This window comes from Etheostoma spectabile, chromosome 16 (assembly GCF_008692095.1).
Source record: "Etheostoma spectabile isolate EspeVRDwgs_2016 chromosome 16, UIUC_Espe_1.0, whole genome shotgun sequence".
NCBI classification, from domain to species: Eukaryota; Metazoa; Chordata; class Actinopteri; order Perciformes; family Percidae; genus Etheostoma; species Etheostoma spectabile.
The window spans coordinates 5,236,316-5,258,463 of NC_045748.1; the positions used below are offsets into that span (position 1 = coordinate 5,236,316).

The 22,148-nt window shown below is 40.9% G+C and overlaps 1 protein-coding gene across 3 annotated transcripts; it reads right to left on the reverse strand.

Annotated features, from left to right (window-relative positions):
• Nucleotides 1-597: 597 nt before the first annotated feature.
• smad2 (SMAD family member 2) lies at nucleotides 598-21,894 on the reverse strand. Of its 3 annotated transcripts, none has more exons than XM_032539702.1 (11): nucleotides 21,695-21,894; nucleotides 18,674-19,221; nucleotides 13,323-13,412; nucleotides 12,070-12,263; nucleotides 10,657-10,791; nucleotides 10,368-10,430; nucleotides 9,074-9,127; nucleotides 8,665-8,877; nucleotides 8,258-8,395; nucleotides 6,523-6,667; nucleotides 598-3,923 (listed from the first exon to the last, which is right to left on the reverse strand). In XM_032539702.1, the coding sequence occupies exons 2-11, from the start codon at nucleotides 18,928-18,930 to the stop codon at nucleotides 3,800-3,802; spliced, it is 1,413 nt and encodes a 470-aa protein (XP_032395593.1). In that variant the 5' UTR covers nucleotides 18,931-19,221; nucleotides 21,695-21,894; the 3' UTR covers nucleotides 598-3,799. The 3 variants fall into 3 exon arrangements, with proteins under 3 accessions (XP_032395593.1, XP_032395591.1, XP_032395594.1); XM_032539700.1 differs by having other exon boundaries at nucleotides 10,356-10,430; XM_032539703.1 differs by lacking the exon at nucleotides 13,323-13,412 and having other exon boundaries at nucleotides 10,356-10,430.
• Between the last annotated feature and the right edge of the window lie 254 nt (nucleotides 21,895-22,148).

Genomic DNA, 22,148 nt, shown 5'->3' on the forward strand with positions numbered 1-22,148 from the left:
AAATAGGAATGTGGACCCTCAAAATGTGTAGATTTAGACTACATGAAAACCTCATATGGTCTCATCTTTCATCTCCAAAACAGAATTTGGGGTACAATGTTGGGTGGCACTCATTAAAAAGGAACAAACAAAGTTGATACAAAGGCTTTTGCTGGACCATGGCAATATGCATAAAACGGCATGTCTTGTCATCTGAAAATACACTTTTGGGAAATGTGTTTGAGTACACAGTCCTGCATAGAACAAACGTGGGTTAGCAATGATACAACAACCTTAAAAGTGAACACTATATTTCCATTTCATGTGTACTGACCTTGGGAAAGTCCAGTTCACTTTTCCCCTAATAATTGAAAATAATTGGAACAGCATAAAGACAGGACAGACAGACAGACGGTAACACACAGAGAGACAAAATCACTGCATTCGGCTGGTCTCAGCCTGGTTACAAATGAGTACTATAACAATTTGACCCAGGCAAATGCTCAATGAATAAAGGAAATGGTTTTCCTAAATACTGTATAGTTCATGATTTGCCATGGTCAAACCGACATAAAAACAGGTTGTCCTGCAGGATTAAAAAAATAAAATAAAATAAAAAAAGTGTTGCTTTTTTTAGTTGGTCCAAGTGTTAAAGTACATCGCCCTGTAGGAGGGGATGCCATCTATCAAGTCTGTATCAAATGCAAATCCTAAATGATAAAGTTTCTTCAGGATCCTGATAATGTGTATTATTAACCATCAGGATTTCTGGACGTCTTGTCTCAGCCATCATACGATCAACCTTCGTTAAACCTTCATTTGGTGTTTTACAACACATTTTAAATCAGCATTTCTCCCACATGTTGCAGCAGGGAGTGATCAAACAGAACATGTGTATCCTCGTACATACACGCCGGCATTAATGTGCACAGAGATAAGACCATTGTCAGATTTTTGTCACAGTTTGGAACAAGTCAAACACAATGTACGGAATGTGACAGTATGTGGCATGTATACACCTTGTCCAATTCACCTAAAATTGCATGTCCCACTTACAAGCCCATTATTGTGCTGACATTCTGATTATGTGTTGCGATACACGTAAGAGCAAAGTGGCCCTGAATGGGATATAATATGAGTGCATGTAAACCTGCTCACTGTAATTTGCCAGTGTACACCCATACATTAAAGGAGTGGTGTGAATTAAACATCTGCGGAGCTGAAATTGGCAGCAGCTTTTACATTGCGTACTGAAATGTCCTATTTTGGCAATGTAAGACATAATTCAACAAATTCAACTTCTAGCGTCTGAGCTTCTAAAATGAATACCAACTGCTTTGATAGTGGGAAATAACACTATATTACCCAGCTCTTAATAACCCAAAAGGTCTGGATTGGAGTTTGTATCTTTTTAAACAGGTATCTTGATTTGTAACTATCAATTTGAGACTAACCGAACTCTAAAAGGAAATTGGCAAATTTAATCTTTACAATAAAGCCAATAAAATTCAATACTGAAAACGTGAAGCTATTATTAGGTTGTCATCAGTGGATCTGCGGTGTACAGGACATACTGTAAATACATGCATTCAGTCTTTGGAACAGCACTATTATAATTTGGGTCACACCCATAGAGCTGAAAAATTAGTAAGAGTAAGGTAAGGAATTACCTTTTTCACCAGCTATAACAGCTGATAGATTCACCGGCCGGCCACTTTTACCATTTTAGTAGCCAACTCAGGATTTGAAGAAAAGAGGATTGTAATTACTAGGACTTGGCCTCTCAGTCACAACATTTTAACTGTGGTAAATTCAATGAAAACGTTACATCCTATGCTACATACTTCATAAATCATCAAGCTGTGATCCTGTCAAACAGAGGGCATTTTCTAAAAAAATATTGAATTCTAATAAAAAGGAAGGAAATCTTTGAAGTTTTTAAATATATCCATATGTACAAAAATGTAACTGAAAGAATGTGTAAAGAAATAAAAGCTGTGTAGTATAACTAGCTTGTCAAATAGTTAAAGCTTAAATACTTAAGATTAAGACTCTAAAATACAGATTCCACTAAAATACTGGTACTAGGTACCAGCTGACTTTTGAAATTGGGGCAAGACATTAAAATCATCTTTAATAAGCCAATTGAGGACAATACACGGAAAAAACTCTATAGTGAACATTCTTAAAAATATGGAAGATATATTTTTTTTTAATTGTCATGACTTTAATTGGGCTTTTTTTAACATTGCTATCTGTACATTTCAAAGCATATCTTGCTGTATTTTACATCAAAGGCAACTTTCTTGTAGCAATATTAAGTGTGCATAATTTGGGGCAGTGCAAGTACAGTGTAGAAGCAAATTGTTTTGAAGTCCCATGTAGCAGGACTTGTCTTCCTATCAAACAAAATGTTAATGGGGAAACCACGCAAGTCCAAGCATGAAATCAAGAGACTTACGCAATATCTGCATCAGTGAAACTTAATGAGGGTATCTTTTTTTCTTTTAGACAGTAGGGGGTGACATTGAGGCTAAGATTCTTAAAACGCACATATATTGAGTCCAAGTCCGACATTCAACTCTCTGGCATAAGCAAGATGATGGAATTGTAAAAAAGTTAATGTAGAGAATGTAAGAGAGGATAAGAGCGTGCAGGGGCGAAACAGAGAATGAGTGCAAATTGCTGGGCCTCAAAAACCAGAGGGGGCAAACGGGTAACTGGGGCTAAAATCTGTACGCCTTTATTACTGCCTAAAAAAAAAGTTTAAAGATTGTATGAAGTTCAAGAAGAGGGATATTTGCACTGAGAGTTACTTACTAATTGCTGATGTTTCAGCTCTGATCCAAACTCAAAACATCTACCCCCCTGTACACTCGTGGATGAATGGTACCAATTAACATTAAACACAGTGGAGAGGATTTGTCGTTCTGTCAAAAATAGCAAGTTGCTGTAAGTGGTGTGTGAACTGCAAAGGTCTGACTGTGTCACAGTGCGTATGTGCATTTGACCATGTGAAGACAGGGTGTGTGATAATTATAGACGTCAACATGCTCTCCCTGGTGGTCACCCCTTTTCAGAGCTGACGTCCATCACTCCAGCGTAGGCAGGTCTGAGACAACAACAGCACAGGCCTGATTTAGGAGAAGAGTGGAAATTTCAGATAAAAACGGAAGGAAGTTTGGTCACCAGAACCAAGAAAGAATTCATGTCCGGGCGTGGAGCTGACTTTGGTTGAACATGAGTCTGGAGTGGTAGTACTACTTTGTACTTTTGGTCAACCTTGTGTAAACAGAAATCTTGACGCTGAATCAAAGTTGCGCTGCGGTAGGTTGGTAATGAAGCAGTGAGGTGGACCAGTGGTTGGAGAGACAGCCCTGTGGCTAGGAGGTCCCACGTGCATCCCCGAAACAGCAATTACCATGTCGTTAAGCAGGACAGGGAAGCCGTTTCTGGATCAAAGCCACAGTCAAATACCAAAAACGTGAATGCAGTCTGGTCCTTTATGACATTTTTATATTGCAGGAAGATTTCAGTTAATAGGCCCATGATTACTGGAATGTCATCCTAACATTAATCCAACAGAGCCAAAGTTTATCAGGCCCACTGTGACATCATTGTTAACATCCCACTATTGTCTGAGTGATGTCGTTCTCCTGTCCTGCAGGTGCATTGTGTCATCATTTTTTTTCTTCTTAAATGAAAACGTTGGTGGTGCAACCATTTAAGACTGCACGGTGGTCTTCCTTAGGACATACGGGCAAGGACAAATGTTGTGAAAAGTCAGACTGATGTTGTGTAGGCGGCAGCAGGACCTCGCTCAGGACATACTGGAGCAGCGCACTGATGGTGAACCCATCTGGGTCAGCACCTTATCCAACCACTGGAGGGGGCCGTTGAGATGCAGCTCAATCCAACAGGGAGTGCTGGTTACTGTCTGACGTCTGTAGGGATAACATACATCATAAGGGTAAAAAACAAAAAGTATTTTTGCCATGTGATATGTTGTGAGGCTATTGTGAACATTATCACAACCCTGTAGTAGCATTTGTAGATAACAGAATCTCCTCTATTTCATTTTAGTATTTTCTTTCAGTACTTTCATACCAGTTCCTCTCCCAGTCATTAAAAGGAACACTTTGGGAATTTAGCTTTTTCACCGTATCCCCCAGAGTCAGATGAATCCAAACATATCCTTCTCATCTCCGTGCGTGTCATCTGACGCACCCACCGCTAGCTTAGCTCACACAGATCCTGGAGGTAACCAGGTCCATCTAGCCTACTGCTCCCAATAAGTGACAAAATAATGCCAACATGTTCTCATTACATAGAACAAGGTCCCATGAGACAGAAGGCGAAGCACTGCTACTTGGCCGGATTATTACCCCAACTCTGAGCGAACTCCAGTCGATTTCTGCTCCTCACCACGGGGCTTCTCAAGTGCTGCGAGCAAATTACCCCGCCCAACTACCAGAAGTAGCAGTGCTTTGCTTCGCTTCTGAGAACATAGTTCCCAGTGTGTATATGGTTAGAATATGGCTGTGTATCATGTGACTTTGTTATTTGTACACGCTGTGACTATCCAAATCACAACATGTCAATAGGAACATCTTGGCGTTATTTTGTCACTAATTGGGAGCAGTAGGCTAGATGGAGCTGGTTACCTCCAGGATCTGTGCTGAGCTAGTCTAGCCGTGGGTGCGTCACACAGAGTTACGATATGCACAGAGATGAAAAGGGTGTGTTTGGCTTTATCTAACTCAGGGGGATACAGTGAATAAGCTAAAGTCCCAATAAGTTAGCATGTTCCCTTAACTGAATGCTGAAATGCGTTAACATTCTGGATTATTTCAATAAAGACATTTAAAAACATATAAAAGAAACAATAGCCTAATACAGGAAGAAAAGTAGTGGTAGCATTGTTAAGAGGTATAGTGGTAGAGCACTTTTCTTAAAAGAGATTCACAGAAAATAGTAAAAAGTGAATAGGTGCCTGCATCGCCCAGGTCTCACCAAATGATCCAACCCAGCTCACTCCACTGTGGTCCAGCCAGGCTTGGTGAGACGCTGACTGCTAACCAGACAGGCTACATAACGGCTTAACCCTGGCCAGTGAGGACAAGCCAAAAACAACACACAAACACTGCTGTCTAGCCCCTGGGAGGGTGCAACACAAAGCAGAGCCAGGAGCTAAACAGATGTTTGCTGGGTGGATGGTTGGAGGGCCACAAAGACACAGACAAATGCTCCATAATCTCTGACATTTTACAACAAAAGGAGCAATATAATAGAGATTGTACACATGCAGTGCAGATGACAGCATGCGTAAGCTAACACAAACCTTTTACCTCTCAGATGCTTGTTTACTTTTTCATGCCCTAGGTTTTTATGTAAAGATGCATCTGCATTATATTGTTTGTGAGTAAATGGACTGCATTTATATAGTGCTGCATATAGAACGACTACTCAAAGCGCTTTTTCATAGTCCAGGAACCGTTCACTAATTACACACATTCATACGCTGAGGCCGAGGTTGCCATACGAGGTGCCACCTGCTCATCAGACAAACATTCACACTCATTTACACTCTGATGGTGCAGCAGCATAGGGAGCAAGTCAAGGTTCAGTGTCTTGCCCAAGAACCCAAGGATCAAAATCACCAACCTTCCTATTGGTAGGTGACTGCTATATCACCTGAGCCACAGTGGCCCCATGAGTAAAGGGACAATGGAGCGGGAGATTGGTTAGAGAATTTGTGAGTTCAGGTAAGTTGTGCCTTTTTTCTCAACGCTCCTGCTATGATATTTGTAGTTTTACATCGGGCCTTCGTTTGGGAGTCAGTGTTCAGGGCAGATGGTACAGTTGCTGTTGGCACTAAGCAGCATTTGGAGAGTCTGCAGACTTTGCTGGGCTCTAGCCGGACCAACATGAGCTCTACCAGCCCAGGGTATGATATGGTTTGCTGCAAGTTTTTAGCTGCAAGCAAACCTGCCCAGGGCAATCATAAACATACCTAGCTGAGGTTTCCCCCCAAAAACATGTTAAAAGTGAACAACAAACAACAACAACAAAAACAACCTTAAATAACCTTTGACACTGATACCTCTAAAGTTACACCCTAATAAGAAAAACAGGTAGAGCCACAGTACCCAGAAGTTAAGCTTCAGTCACACCAGCATTTACAACAGCACCATTTCTGTTTTCAATGGAATCACTGTAGTCAGTGGATTCCCACACAGGCCGTTAAATCAATTGTAACTTTGTCCCGGTGGTCAATTGCAAACATGTGACAGTGCTGAAACCTGAGTACATGGAGGGTGTCTAAACTGGAGGAGGCTGTATCTGTAAGCCATGTCAAACAATCAAATTTAATATAACAGCAACCAACAGTCTTTGGGTCACCTCAAGCTTTCCCAGAATGGCCACCACATGAGGACGCAAGAATTAATTTCACTGTGTCACTCTTCGGTCTGACCGGACAACCCTCCACTCGTCATGGCTGACATTAAGAGAGAGAATGATGTGTGTCAGAGCATACCATACCTGTACTCTGCTCCCCAGCCCTTGACGAAGCTCATTCTGATGGTGCACATCCTGGTTAGTTGGTAGACTGCCTCAAACCCCTGATTGACTGACTGGGCCAGCAGTGCAGCAAACTCTTGGTTGTTAAAAATCTTCAGATTGCAGCCTTAGAAAAAGAAGGAGAAGAAAATAGGTGTGAGGCATATGCCGCTCATCACAATCAGAGAGAGTAGACCTAGAACACCTTTATCCATCTTAGTAGAGAAGGGTGGACTGAGAAAAGACTGGGGGAAAAAATGAAAATACTTCCAGGTCTTTTCTTTCAATCCCTGATAAAGTCTGATATGTTTAAATTGTATTCATGTGGGAGAAAGTTAAAAAATAAATAAAAATAAAACAATCATCTGTGATTTGCTTTATGACTGTGTTTTCAAAAACATGGGATTTTACTTTGCCGTTTATGTGAACATAACTTAAAAGCACCAAGCAGATGTATTGTGAGGTGTGGGTGTGTTGCATGGTGGTGATTATACTCCAACAGGCTGACTTGTCCTGCCCCTGAACGCGCACAAGATCCCTGTGTCATTTCAGTACAATTCCGTGCCACCGTAATGATACTGTTCACACTGCTCATTTAAAGCTACATGGGCTAAGATGAGCCAGTGTGTGGGTGAGAGTCTGAGGCCGAGGCTTCACTTTAACAATATCAGGTGAGAAACATAGCATGTTCCTCAATCCAGACCGTTATCATCATAATATTTTAACTAGCCACTAATAATAATAATAATAATAATAATAATAATAATAATAATAATAATAATAAGTAGTAGGTATTCGTGTTCTTCCTCCTCAAGTTGCCGTGTAAGTTTCAGTCGGAGCTCAGTCCATCTTTCTACAGGTTTCACCAAATCTTTTTCAGACCATTATGGATGAAATTAAAATACCTTTATCACATCAACTCAGCTAAGCTACTAAGCTTCAACAGTTCTTTTTCCAGTTAGTAAGTAAGTAAGTAAGTAAGTAAGTAAGTAAGTAAGTAAGTAAGTAAGTAAGTAAGTAAGTAAGTAAGTACAATTTATTTATACAGCACTTTCACAGACAGGGTCACTAAGTGCTTTACAATGTGTATAGATGATAAAACATAGTAGAAAAATAGTCTAAGACTAGAATAAAGTACAAATACAACAGATAAAATGATCAATAAATAAAAGACATAGGTTACCCAAAAGCTAGCATAAATTGTGTCTTCACTTGTCCCTTAAAAACAGTCCACATTCCACAGTGAATTATGTTGGCAAGATAAGCAGGGGGCCTGACCATGTAGAGCCCTATATATAATAGGTTATGGTGAGAATTTTGAATTGGATCCTGTAAATCACAGGAAGCCAGTGTAGGGAGCAGAGTAGAGGGGTGATATGGGTGCACCTGTTTGATCTAGTGAGTAGCCTAGCAGCAGCGTTTTGAATGGGTTGCAGGTGGTGAAGGATTTTATTGAGTGAGGAGAAGAGTACATTGCAATAATCAATACTGGAAGAAATTAAGGAATGGATGAGCATCTCCAGTTCTTACTGAGAGACCACAGCCCTTAATCTGCTAATGTTGGGTCAATGGAATAAACAGGATTTGGTCAATGATTTTATGTGAGTTTCAAAAGATAGGTATCTTATTAGCAAACCAGAACGCAGGTTTTTTTTAGCTGTGTAGCATTCATCTGGCTAGAGAGGAAAAGGAAGAAACACTATTTCTGTGTATGAACCTGGCGGTATCTTGCAGACTGTGGCAGGGTGCCAGCCATAGCGCTGGTTGCAGTTGGGACTCTGGACAAAAATGGCACTGTCGCTGAGGCACTCGGCAAACACCTCCCCTCCGATGTAATACAACCTTACACCGCGACCTGCAGAGTGGGAGCCAGGAAAGATGTGAAGATAAAAAGGGAGGACAACATATCATATAGAAGAAATCTTCATCCCTTTAAGCCATTGGAAATATCATGCTTATTCAGCAGTTTATCCATAATAAAATATATATTTTTTCGAAACCCCCAAAAGCTTCCTTCACTGCAAAAATACAATTCACTTTTCTCTAACAAATCAGTGTACATCTGTACTAATAATAACTGATGAGTTACTGTCTCTGTGTGTAGAAGTGTGTGTGTGTGTGTACCTATGTGTCTTCTTGTCATTTCAACAGTTGCGTTCCTGTTAACGTTGCTGAGAAGCCCTAGACAGAAGCGTTCAGAGTTGGAGGGGTCGGTGAAGCCATCGACTGTCAGAGACGGCTGTGAGGCGTGGAACGTCTCTCCGACCCGCTGGTTTAACTCATAGTAGGCTATCGAGCACCAGAACGCTGGTTCGCTGTACGTAACCGGCTGAAGGTCTGAAAATAAATCGAGGTGGACACGTTTCACACGTCAACAACTGTCGAGGCCTTTTTGTAGACAAAATATTTTGGTCCATTTTCAATACCACAAATGACAATGTTTTTCCCACCATTAGAATTATCTTGGCTCTACAATTTACTTTGAAGAGCTTTACATCGACTTATAATAAAATAAGAAAAGTGATCGTCTTACCCAGTGCATGACTGACAGGTGATAGGGTGCTGGGTGACATTTCTGCTGGTGAGCCTGGGAGGAAAAAAAATTAAATCACATAACATCTTTTTATAATCTAAGTTACATTTGATTTGCAAATTGTGCCGTTTAAAGTAGTAATGGGCGATAGTAATGATATTCAATATAAAACGATACAAAATTGGCCTACGGTAGAGATTTTAATTATAATTATATTATCGCGATACTGCATGTTGATGATGCAATCTACCCGAAAAGCGAAATGGAGGAGCTGGTGAAAAAGACCGGTGCAACATCCATTATTTGGACTTGGTTTCGGATTCAAGTCGTTACAATGGACCCGTGGTGGAGCCATACCACGGAGCCTTTCACCAACCTTACAAGTCACTATATAACGGACGATTATATATGCCTTATAATTCAAGTATCTTTTTTTATTCAAAACATTTATTGTTCTTTTATTTAGCACTTTATTATGTTTTCATTTGAATGGACTTGAACTAACTAAAGTGTAGTGCCTTTTAGAATGATTTGCCCTAAAAGGAAAGAAACACAATATTTCAGTTTTTTCTTTGTTAAAGTCTCTGCAGCTAGTGTACTTGGATTTTATTTATCTGCAACATTATGTTGTATAATTACAGTATTACATTTTACGTATTACAATATGCAATAAATGTTCTCAAAACTACATATTACGTTTTCTTTATCTTTAAAAAGACAGTTTGGCTTTCCTTTGGTCTATGTAACCTGTTCCAAAATGGTTCTATTATAATTTATATATAGTTATCGCAAGAGGCTGAAACGTATATTGCGAATATGCAGGCAGTGGTGGCCTAAAGGTTAGAGAAGAGTGCTTGTGCCTGGGAGGTCGTGGTTCAATCCTCAGACCAGCAGAATAAAATCTTGGAGGGGAAAGTGAAAGAGCAGTGCTTGTCCCTCCCTCATTACTACCTCTGAGGTGCCCTTGAACCCCAACCGGTTAGTAATCAGACTGCGGTTGTACTGGGAAGCTTCCAGGTATGAATGTGTAACTGTATGAATGTGATCAGGGCGCTCCTGCAAAAGAGAGGCTTCCCTGAATAAATAAAAGTTAAATAAAAAATACATGGATTTTAGGCCATATTGCTCATCCCTAGTTTAAAGCTACTAATAACGTGTGTATCATTTATGTTCCTTGCTGGTGATTGATTTTAGGTTGTCAAAACTGACCTTCTAGCCCTTATAGTGTTTGTTTTTTTTCAGATCAGTAAGATGAACAGTGACATGTACACTACTAGTCTACCTGATTCCAAACTTTGATTCATCTGTTGGTCGCTGGTCTCTCCATCTTCACTGATGTAGCCAGGTGGAGGAGTCTCTGTAAAAAGACACGTAAAAAAGCAATAAGAATCCATTTTAAACAAGACTGAGGTCTCGGTGTGTTCTTGTAAGTCCACTTTAGGTGTTGAGAGTATGATGGCATTTATAATCTTACCTTTACTTACCAACTTTCTGTTAAATACATATCTAGTCAGCTTGTATGAAAGCTAGGGTAAGAAGTGAATGAGAACAATGTGTTTTTGCTTCCTGCGCAGCATACAGACCTGGTATATAGTTATTAGGAGGGTCTATGCCGGCAGGGAAGTTGGTGTTTTCGGGAATGGAGTTTGTAAAGTCGTCTAGAGGAGGAAGCTCTGTCAGGATCTCTGTGTGGCGTGGCACCAACACCGGAGGCAGCACTGGAGAGATAAGGAACTGTCACTGACGGAGGCATATATTATTTGCAAAACAAATCTGAATTGTAGCATTAAATGCATTGTTTCCCCCCTAAGCAAGTGTGCTCATGCAACAACAAGAACCTGCTTCTCATGCACACACGCCAAAACACTAAGAAAGTAAACACATCTAGCCAAAGATGTTCCGATTCCTGAACTTGCATATTGGCAGATACTATGTTTTAACAGCAGTATACTACAATCCCTGTGTGGATGTGAGATGATTTCTATCATTGCTGTATGGTCTGGCTCAGATCGAATTATTTGTAGTCTCGCTTTGCCAGACCCTCCTCCAAAACACCCTGAAGGAGAATCTGGCTCCTCCACACAACATTTAAACTAGTAATCTCAGTTAACCGCATTATTGACGGCGTTAACGCAAACCACTTTAACAGCGTTCATTTTTTAATTGCGAGATTAACTTTCTTTTGGGACTAGCAAACTTGTAACGGACGCCAATAAGATTCTAAATGGAAAGTTTACTTTTTAAAAACTTGCCAAATGGTTCCATTGAGAAGACCAAAGTGATCTGTGTGTTTTGTCGTTGTGAACCAAGCTATCATCGCAGCAGGTCCAGTCTGAAATACCACTTGATGGCCAAGCACACAGCTGATGTCATTTCCACTGGGCTTGAATGTAATTTTTACTAATTCATTTTTGACTGCCTTAAAACTGCGAACGTATTGCTTGAAAGTTAAATTCAAGTTTAATCAATGTAAGTTGCTTTTCATCAATCGTTCCGGACTTTTGACCTTGTCTATAAATCAGATATGGACCTTTGAAAATAAAGAATAGACAAAGGTTTGAAAGATAAAACCCTTTGTAAAACTAACAAATGTATACAGAGAAAGAATGCCATAGAACGTTCTTTGATGATCTACAATTCACAGTCAGTCATAATGGAAAAAGAACATAAAAAATACTTTAAAACTTTTTTGTCTTCAGGGATAAGTTACGTGGTATCGGCTCAGTGCTTAAACTTGCTTCTCCAACTACTTGCAGATACCGATACCAGCAGTTTAGGCAGTACTGGAGGCTTTTCCAAAATTAGTATCGGCACATCTCTAATCTAGACTGGATTCCACTACATGAACCAATACAAATTTAAGTTATAATGCCATTTCTAACTCTTTCAGTTGCCATGATCAATGTCATTATTGACCTATTAGTGGGCACATTGAAGGTCCCAGCCAGCAGTACTCAAGAGTTAAACAGGAACACACGATTCTGAAGGTTCCTTACCCGGCGTCTCCACTCTCTGGTAATGGTAGGGATTGACACACACTTCATCCTTTTTTAGGTTGAAGGCGAACTGGCAGGAGTCGATGGCCCGGAGCTCATGGTGGCTGTGGAGGTCTGGCCATCTCCACAGGCGGCAGTAGATGACGTGGGGTAGGCCCTTGCGATGGGACACCTGAAGACGCCCGTCCAGTGACCTTAAGAGGATAGTTAATAGCTCAGTAATGTGTTCTATACACTGAGAGGGATGCCAGAAGATTAGTAGTGCTTTCTTCAGTTTCTGGTTTGCTAAAAAAGAAAGGCTACTGACTCGCCAACCAGTGGAGTTCAGGACGCTGTGTCTAAAAACTTTATTTTTAGAGTTGGAAAGAGCCATGCACGATCAGAGTTTCAGATCAGACGCCATCTTTACTGCTCCTTTGTAATTCAAGCCTATAATTGACTAAGCTCATTTTACAGAAAGCAATTTTTATTATAGACAAAGCATCTCTATGAAAATTACCAGGAAACTACACTTTAATGTATTTTGATGAACAATCAATACTACCACTTAATCTGCACAGGCAGTGAACATCTCTCAAACTGTGTACTTAAAGATTCAGCAGGTAACGTTTAATAAAATAATTATATTTACATGAGACAAATGTTAAAAAAGAAATAAATCATGTTCCTCTGCCTCCTCTTAGCACTCCTAATCTCATTTGCAAGTTTCCGTCGAGCCCAAAGATTATCAACCAATCAGATCCGAGGAGTCTCTCACGCAGTGTCAATGACAGCTTGTGAACTGTGATAAAAAACTGTTAAACTAGGCAGGGCCGATGAAATATGAACCAAGATTCTGTTACTGCATTGACTATTTCACGTCTCAGAATCCTCGGCTCTGACTGGTTATTTCCCTTATGCCATTTGGAGCACAAGGAGGATTACCAGATTATCTTAATCAGGTAGTGCTGCCAGGATATAGTGACAGTTCAATCAAATATGACAAAAGGTTGTTCTGTTTTAATCAAAGTTGCCAACTGCAGCTATGAAGGCATAGTTTCTGGTTATTGCAAGTCAAATACAGCTCCATTATTACATTTCAGATAGTCTCAAAGTCTTTCAATGGTCTTAATAAAATAGAAACGGGCTACAAAAACCAGTGTGTAGTGATACTGCAGATTATAAAAAGGCAGATGAATATTTTATGAATGCATGACAAGATGAAGAGCAATTGTTGACTCATTGTGTGTTTGAGTGCATGTGAGTATATTCACCTGCCGTGGTCAGGGTATCCGTACATTCCTGTAGAGTCCCACTGCTCTATTGTGTGGCCTGAGCCTAGACCCCATAGATCTGAGCAATTACTACAGACATACACACACACACACACACAAACAATGTGTGTATACACACACAAACACACACACACACACAAAAGTGCAAAAGGGATAAAAAAAATAAATAAATAAAAAGAAAACAGATGGTAAACATGAGGCGTTTCATTCCAAATTAGTAGAATGAAATCATAAACATGTACAGTTGGGTCTCTCACTGACACATGGAAAGGGGAAAAATGACCCCCCCCTTGCACTTATCAATAAGAGACACTAACTGGATGACAGGTGGTCATGTAACAAATCCAAATTGGACAGACAGTGATGTGGTGCAATCAGGTGATGCGGGGTAGACGATACTGAATTGTGACTACCTGTTAAAACTTTGATAAGTTGATACCAGATCAATTCACCTTCTCATTCCTTTTTCTTGCTCCCGTATGTTTACATACAGGTCTGATTGGTTTTCTGACTTGTTTTCAAAGCACTCATATTATGCTCATTTTCAGGTTCATAATTGTATTTTGAGGTTGTACCAGAATAGGTTTACATGGCTTCATCTTCGAAAAAACACCATCATTTTGTTGTGCCGCACATGGTTGCAGATCTTGCTTTCATCCTGTGTGTTTAGGTCTTTGTTTTAGCTACAGAGCCTCGGCTAGTAACGTAGAAAGCGTGCAGATTTTTTTCATAATATGGGCACTTTAAAGCTTTTACAAGGTTGCATAAGCTCCTGCAGCGCCAACTACACGTGATTCACATTTCTGCAATTTATTATGAAGACATTTGTGGGGTAAAGTGTGATGCTTCTACACAACAATGATATATGAATGAGGAAATAAATAGGTTTAATAGACTATACAAAATGTGTCAAGATGTGACAACATAAAACAATAACACATACAACACAAATGTGTGTTTACAAATACAAAGTGTGTGCATGACTGAAAAAAGCACACACCCAGACTATTTGCTGACTTGTTCTCCAAAAGCACTTATGAGATTTCTCAGCGTGTCAGAGAGGAGAGGAGATTCTGCTGTCTGTAATTGCCAGACCTGTCTGTACAAGACCTTCTATCTCAACACTTATCTGCCTTATCAAAGGGTTCTACAACTTCCAGCCCCAGTAGACTACCTCCAGACACAGCTAATGTCTTGCTTTCTTCCTTTCTCACCTAAAAGGTCACCGGTACAAACCACACAATGGGTCCTATTTTAACAACTTAGGCGCACAGCGTTAAGCGCATGGCGCAGGTGCGTTTAGGTCATGTCCAAATCCACTTCGGTTAGTTTGACGGCAGAAAAAAACGGTCTGTGCACCAGGCACATGGTTCAATGGGTTGTATTTAGCATCTTCATTAAATCATAGGTGTATTTTGGGCATAATAAACCAGTGTGTCATCTCCAATTCCCTTTAAAAGCCAGGAGCGTTTCAAACAAGCTCTGCATGAGCCTAGGCGCATTTTACTGATGTGCTGTTAAAATAACAATGAAATGTTGTGCTCCTGACTTTAGACCAGGTTTTTGTAGGTCAGTGATGCCATCATTTCCCGCTGCCTCAAGATAGCAATACGCCAAGAACTCACCTGATCACACCTCCCTGTAAGACCAGCACGCCCATGGGCACAAAGATGGGCGCAGGTGCATTTGCTATTTTAACACTGTGGGTGGGGGATGGGAAATTACCAACTGCGGCGGTCTTAAAGTAGCAAAGACACTTGCGTCGGGCTCTGCGTCGGGTGCAAGATAGGGCCCAATGTCTGTCTGTCATAAACAACAACCAGGACAATTTTATCTTATACGTCAACCTTCAACATTACATCTCTGTGTTCAAAGGGAAGTAAGCTGTGCTTCAAAGGCCTGGAGTGTTATCTGCCGAAAACTACTGAGCACTGTCAAGTGATCCATCCAGACCTACCTCTCGAATGTAGCGTTGCCCCTGACATGTAGCCATTTCAACCAAGCTACGGTCAATCTGTGAAGAATCATGGTAACAAACAAAAAAATACTTTATCCGCACTCTTTTTGGACAGCCATACTTCAGTTTAAGCTCCATAATTCCACGGTTTACCATCTGATGAACCCAGGATGTGCTACATGCCTACCTGTAATTGCCTTATTCACTGATCAGCACAAACATAAAGAAGTAGCGCAAAAGCGGTGATAGGACCCAAGTTGGAGGAACGTAAGTTGTATGGTGCGATCGCTGTACTTTTGAGATGAAAACAAACGTCTTCTTCCAAGAAGTATTCAAGTCTAACAAGAACCAGCATCACCTTATCATAGCCACTTCAGAAGCTACTATCAAGCCTACATTCCTCAGAGTGAAGACTTGGCATAGTGCACCCCCCCCCCCCCCCCCCCCCCCCCCCCCCCCTTTAAAACATTCTTCTGTCATTGAGACCAGTTTCAGATATACTACTCAGCAAACAGTATATAACCGCATACAGTGTATGGTGATAATATACAGTATGCTGTAGTTTAATATTGGATAAATAGTGATTTATTCACTTAAGCCTCTTCTAGCACTGCCCTGCTTCATACTTTACCTACAGAGCTTCACAACACTCACACTCTCTGTACCAACTTATCTGATGAGTTTGCTCCACCGAACTGCACTGACCTGAGCCAGTACTGATGCTCACACTTGTTCAATTCTATAACTGATAGTAAGACATATAAAGTAGCATGTCGATGCAAGGTGCAAATCTACTCAGGATGCATTAAGACTGCAAAGTGATTAGATCTCCCCGACCTCAGCCAGGAATCCGTACAGAGAGTGCTTTGCTGAGAAACTATCCACCCACCAGGAACATCTGTCACCATCTTATATTGCTAGAGTCGTAGAGGATGAATACGTTCATGATAAATGAAAAGTAAACACCCGCAGTACTCACTACCTCTGCTAACCCTGCACCTGCCATGCTTATTAGTCCTGCCACCTCCCCAGCAATTTACCCGTTTCAAAAACGCGTGAGCGAAATAATGCCAATACACTGCTGTAAATGCAAATACACTATCGGATTAGTGTCTAACCAAATGCATACCAGATTTAACAAGATTGCATTGTAATAATGGGTATAAACTAGGTTTAGATGCCCATGTTTATTTCTTTTTTTGTCTGCTGAGGAACCAGTGTGGTGTGGTGATTAGGAATAGCATTCTTTAGTGAAAGACCAGCGTTCAAGACAGCAAGGTGGCATGTTGAAGTGACACTTTTGCTGCGTTTCTTCAGCTTGGATGTCAGAGGGAATGGAGTTGACCGCATTCTAGTAAGTCAGTAAAAATAAGTTGGAAAACCATTAGATTTAATGGGGTGGGAGTGGGGAGGGGGGTGTTTTCTAGCCAGGTTAGGAGGTAAAGGACGGGTTAAATGCAGAGGACAAACTTCATCCGGTTCGTCATCTCTGATGTCCCGACTTCCCAGTTCAAGTGGAACGCACCATAAATCCCCATCAGCTCCAGGTGATTTGTGGCTGACATGGGTGTGCAGTCGGGCATTCAAAAAGATTATTTCTCTGCAGGGACAAATTCTATTATTGATACTTACTCATAATCGTAGGACACTAAGAGAGGGAAAAAAGGAAGGGTAGATTAGAAAGAAAATTTGAGAAGGGAAGCTCATAAAATCTTCACAGAGCAACCTAGTTAGCTCTCCTTTCTGCTGATCCTCAGCGGATTGATTGACATTAATCACATGCTTCTCATGGGGCTCCCCTTGACTTTGCCACCTTTGTCATGATAAGGTTTCACCTGGTCTGGTGACTGGGCTTGTGTACCTTGTCAGGCGACACAGGAGAAATCTATACTGAAAGACATATGACCTGTGTCTATTCAGGCTAACTATCGGCAGTATTAGCAGGTTTAGGTGCACAGGGGTTTCTATGGAAGAAACAAAACCATTTGTACAAGTCTGTAAATGACTTGAAAACACCTTTTCCTGTGAACAAAACTGTAAAGAGTTCAAGGTGTTCCCTTTTCAACGAGTATGTAGAGATGTACAGGTATAACGGATCCTCCTGTGAACCTCTGCAAAGACTGAGGTGATAAGAAAAAAGTCCTTCTTCTCAGTCAATAGCTTCTTTACTTTGTAATGCTTGATGCATCAATACTTTGTTTCATTATTTCTAAAGCTTGTTCTTAGGCTTACATTTTGTTTTAATTAATAGTGCACAACTTCGTTTTACTTTATTGTATATCAATAAGTCTTTGTCACTGAAGTGGATGGTGGGTGTACAAAAGCCATGCAATGCTAAACTGTTATCAGCCAGCTAGATTGCCCTGTTTTTAAATGTTTATTATGCTAACAGGAACATTTCGACCAAAACCCATTAGCCTGACAAACCAGACCCACATCAAGATGTTGGGTCTGGGAATTCCCCATAGACAGGGCTCAAACCGAGGGGCGGGATAAATGGTTCTTTCTAATTCCCTCAGCACGCAATTGGATAGTGCTACAACCAACCAGAGCAATGCTAGTTAATAGATTTAACTTTTGCCGTATCCGGTCGGCAAAACTCCAAAACATATCTTCCTTTTTATAGGAATGACTTCAGTGCTCAACTCCAAGTCTTCCAGAGTTACGGCTAACGCTGGTTCTAAATACCGCTGTTCGCCAGCAGAAGCCGCCATCTTCTTTGTTTTCAAGTTGCAGGGAATTCATGCGGAACCGTCGCAACTCTGCCGTCATGTTAAGCCCGCCCACCGACTCTATACACAATGTGATTGGCTTGCTACAGTTTGGTTTTTCCAGCTCGCAAGCCAACAGAGAGTTGCTAGACGACACTGGCTTGCTGACGCTAGGGAGCGTCTAGTTTTCTAGGCTCATGCTAATAAATTCCAACTAAGTCCATGAAGTTTAAGAAGCTTGGTTGACATCATGTGTTCAACATCTGTTTCCTCCAATCAGGTTTCACTTCTGCCGCCTTGCCAATGTATGGCACAACAGAAAGAGGAAGTGGACCTGTTGTTGCACAACAAAGATTTTTTTCTTTCTGCAAGCCTGTGGCTGCCAGTCACCCTCGTTCTTACTTTAATGTGTGTTGACACACCGCGATGTGCTGATCTGTGTTCTGGTCTTGTGGTATACCGGTGCATGGGCACTGCAGATGTGTGGATGTGAGCATGACTTAAAGTGTGTTACTGCTGTGGAATTTGTCAATATATCAATTTGTTTTGATGATTGATTTTTCAAGACATTTATCAAATGTATGTGTGCTTGTGTGTGTGATCACGTACAATACAGATTCAGAAAGACGTAGAAATACTGGATGTGTGTGCCCTCATCTCACCTGGGTATGGTCACACACTTTGTGTTGCTGTTCTGCGTGCTGATGGCTTTCTCTAGCTCATCCAGCTGCCCAGTCTTCTTCAGCTTCTTCACCAAGCTCTTTACAGCTTTTTCACACCACTTATCCTCCTGTCCTCCTCCGTTCTGCTCGCCAACTCCTCCGATGCCTCCTCCGGCTCCACCACTCCCTGCCGGAGTCTTCTTCCATCCCAGGAGGCGCTTCACTACAGGGGGAGTGAAGGGAAGGATGGAGGACATGGTGGCTTGTGCACGTTATGTGTGCGCTTGTGCGTCTTAAGTGTGTTTTTGTGCCCCTCTTAATCTAACGTAAAGAGAAAAAGGGAGAGGGGAAGGAGGGTGATACAGGCTATTGGGTTGTTGGAATTCCTGCCGGAGATTTCTTTTTAAACTATATATACCGAATTCAAGCAAGTATTTTTGTTTAATGAATGTCTAGTCAGAACTAAGACATTGGTATTGAGGAGTCTTGGGAAACATCACATGGACAGCACAAAACGTAGGGAGCCAAGGGAGTACATCCAAAGAAACCTAAACAGAGAAGAAACAAGAGAAAGGACACATCAACACTTGGACATAAAGAGTAAGATAGTTCAGAAGATAAAAAGTCTGTTGAACAACTCATTGCATAACATTTTCTTCTGAAATGATTACATCAATTATGCCCACACATCCAGACTGATGAATAGGTTGTTTTTTTTTATTGTCCATGGCCATACTGTATCTATCACAGCCCTGTGTTGCCAACTCTCCCACCGTACAGCACCGCATGGATCAGTCATAGGACACAATTTTGAAGCTTTAGCCAATTCTGTTTAATGTTCAGCATTCATTTCTCTGTTGGTCAATTACTGGTGAATATATATTCTACTGCTGGTGCACACATTGCTGTCCACTTGTGCAATACTGTTTGCTGTTTTTTTGACAACAACAAAATGAAACTCATCTCTTTGCACAAACAGGCAGCAATCCCATAAAACCACTTCAACTCCTTTACATCCTTAAACACAGATCCATTGTGAGGGGTGCATGATGTACTGATCACTTAAGAGATACTGGGCAATAGCTGCTTACATACTACATATTGTATCAGAATTTGGACTTTTGGTAATAATATTAGAATTGAAATTATTATATTGGTAATGTAATCTGTTCACAAAGTTGAAATAACGTTGAAAACATTTACTTTTCAACTTTCACAGATGCTGTTCATGCAGCTGTAACGCTGCACCAATCACTTGAAAACGTTCAAAGTGTCTAAATAAACATTGATTTTACCTAAATGGCGCGCCTGTGGATGAGACTGCGTCATAAAATATGGTTTCCTTTCTTTGTTTGGTCAACCTTTAAAGATTAATTGAAGACAACATAGCATTCATATTCACGTTGTTATTGTTTTACAAAGAAGAGTGGAACGTAGCCCGTGTATGTATAAGGTGACAAATCTGCGTCATTATCTGTACTAACCCTTTGCTGATCCATAGCAAAGCTATCCTTATATCAAAACCAGTGCTCACTCTCTAAAGCTGAGCCGTGTAAGGCTATGTTCAACCCTGGGCAGGAACAGGTGAGCAATTCACGGATTTGAAATATCAGTGCTGAAAACAGCTAGTGAAATGTGGAATTAATGTTCTCAACACACGCTAAACATATAGTTCTGGGTGTTGACATGAGCTCTGACCATTTCCTATATTATAGCTCTCATAGCAAACATCCATTTTTAAGCCTAATGAGAAAACACACACCCACTCAGATGGAGAATATCTAGAAAGGATCTACAGAGAATACTCTAATTGAATTGTTAAAACAAATGTGATCTCTTCACCCATAATGAAATAATAAATACAGATAGAACCAGTCAGTGATGCAGATTTCTCCACCTCGCTGTCAGGCAGGAAGGGATAATAGTCCTTAGCATGTTACTCTGAACGTCCAAGCTCCTTCTAAGAATTCATTTCACAGGCTTAACCCTTGGACTGCTTACTATTAGAGCAAGAGTCTGAATGGCTTTCAGAACTAGTTAGATCATTCCTGAAAATAATTAACTACAATCGCAATACATACCGTTGACCGATATTGCATAAACATCAAAGCATGGTATCAATTAGGGCCAGTATTCACTACACAAATAACTGGTCCAGGACGAAGGCTTCGACGTCAGAATAAGAGAAGGCTGTCACAACGTTACGTCTAAGTAAAATGATACAGGTTTGTCACGTTGTATTAGGGTAATTCAAAAATGGACATTTAGCAAAATAAAGGACCACGTAAGTGCGGGAGTGTGGCTATTCATTTAGCTAAAGGTTGAAACACAAAGAAGGAGAGATAAACTCCTAAAACAACAAAAGCCTTTGCTGGTGGGGTTGTCCAGGTATAACGCCTTGTAGTATGTGGGAGCCTTCGCAAACTGAACAGAAAGTCTTACTAATGTAAAAGGAACAAAAAGCAAAATGCAAGGATGAAAAAAAGCGGAAAACGTGCTGTTGTGGCCACAATGTATACGAATAGTCGAAATTACGACCACGTCTATCAGGGCCTTGTGAGCAAAATAAGCGACGTTATTTTGTCTACGTCTCGTCTTATTGTGGGAAATTATCGGCTTGGGTTAACGTTACTTCTTGTCCGAAACGACACACATAAAAACACACACACAACGCACGCGCGCACACACACATCTAACAGCGATTCTGACTTAACCGCCAGTGCATGCAGACTTTGCTAAGCAACAAAAAGCGAGTTCATTTCACTCGTGTGTGTCATTTGTTGTGAGGTACAGTTACAGTGAAAATATGCAGGTTTCTTTTGTCTCGAAATGACTGATAGCACCCCCCTCCCCTCTCCTCTCCTCCTCAATTCGCCTCCAAAAAAAAGAAAAGAAAAGAAAAGAGTATGAAAAAATCCGCTAGCAAGCTTGCTACTTTGTGTCACAGACAAATAAACAGGTCTGTTGCATGTTTTGTCGTTTAAGAATCAATTACATTTCTTTGTCAAAAATCACACTTACCCAACGAGGAGATGAAAGGGCACCGGACGGGCATTCAGGTACCTATCAAAAAAGCCTGCTTGTTCATTTAAAATGCATCCAGAGAGACTTCAAACTGTATTTTTTCACCTCCGAGCCGCCGGGATGATGGCCCCTCTTTCAAAGCTCAACCAAACGTGTATCGCTTCACGCTAAACATGAGCGGTAACTCGACACCACCCTGTCCCGCCTCCTGTCTTCTCCCATTGGCTGAATTCCGGGGTTCCGCCGATAACCTGTTGCCAGATATGGGTTGGATTGGCTTGAGGTTGTGTCCATCATAGGTTGTTATGTACGAAGGTATGTCGGTGATGTATATCAGCGGTACCTTGATTGTCCTTTTACAATTGCATAACATTGTAGCTCGTCAGTTGAATAGATTAGAATAGAATAGAACAAAGACAAATCTCATAGAAAGAAGAAGACAAATCAGTAG

Bases quoted from the DNA above. Each gene is read 5' to 3' on its own strand.
- smad2 (XM_032539700.1), bottom strand. From the start codon at position 18,930: ATGTCCTCCATCCTTCCCTTCACTCCCCCTGTAGTGAAGCGCCTCCTG. The intron at 9,128-10,355 runs GTAGACTAGTAG...TTTTCCTCCCAG, and splicing joins GAATCAAAGTTTGGAATCAG to GCTCACCAGCAGAAATGTCA. The intron at 8,396-8,664 runs GTACACACACAC...CCCACTCTGCAG, and splicing joins AATGACAAGAAGACACATAG to GTCGCGGTGTAAGGTTGTAT.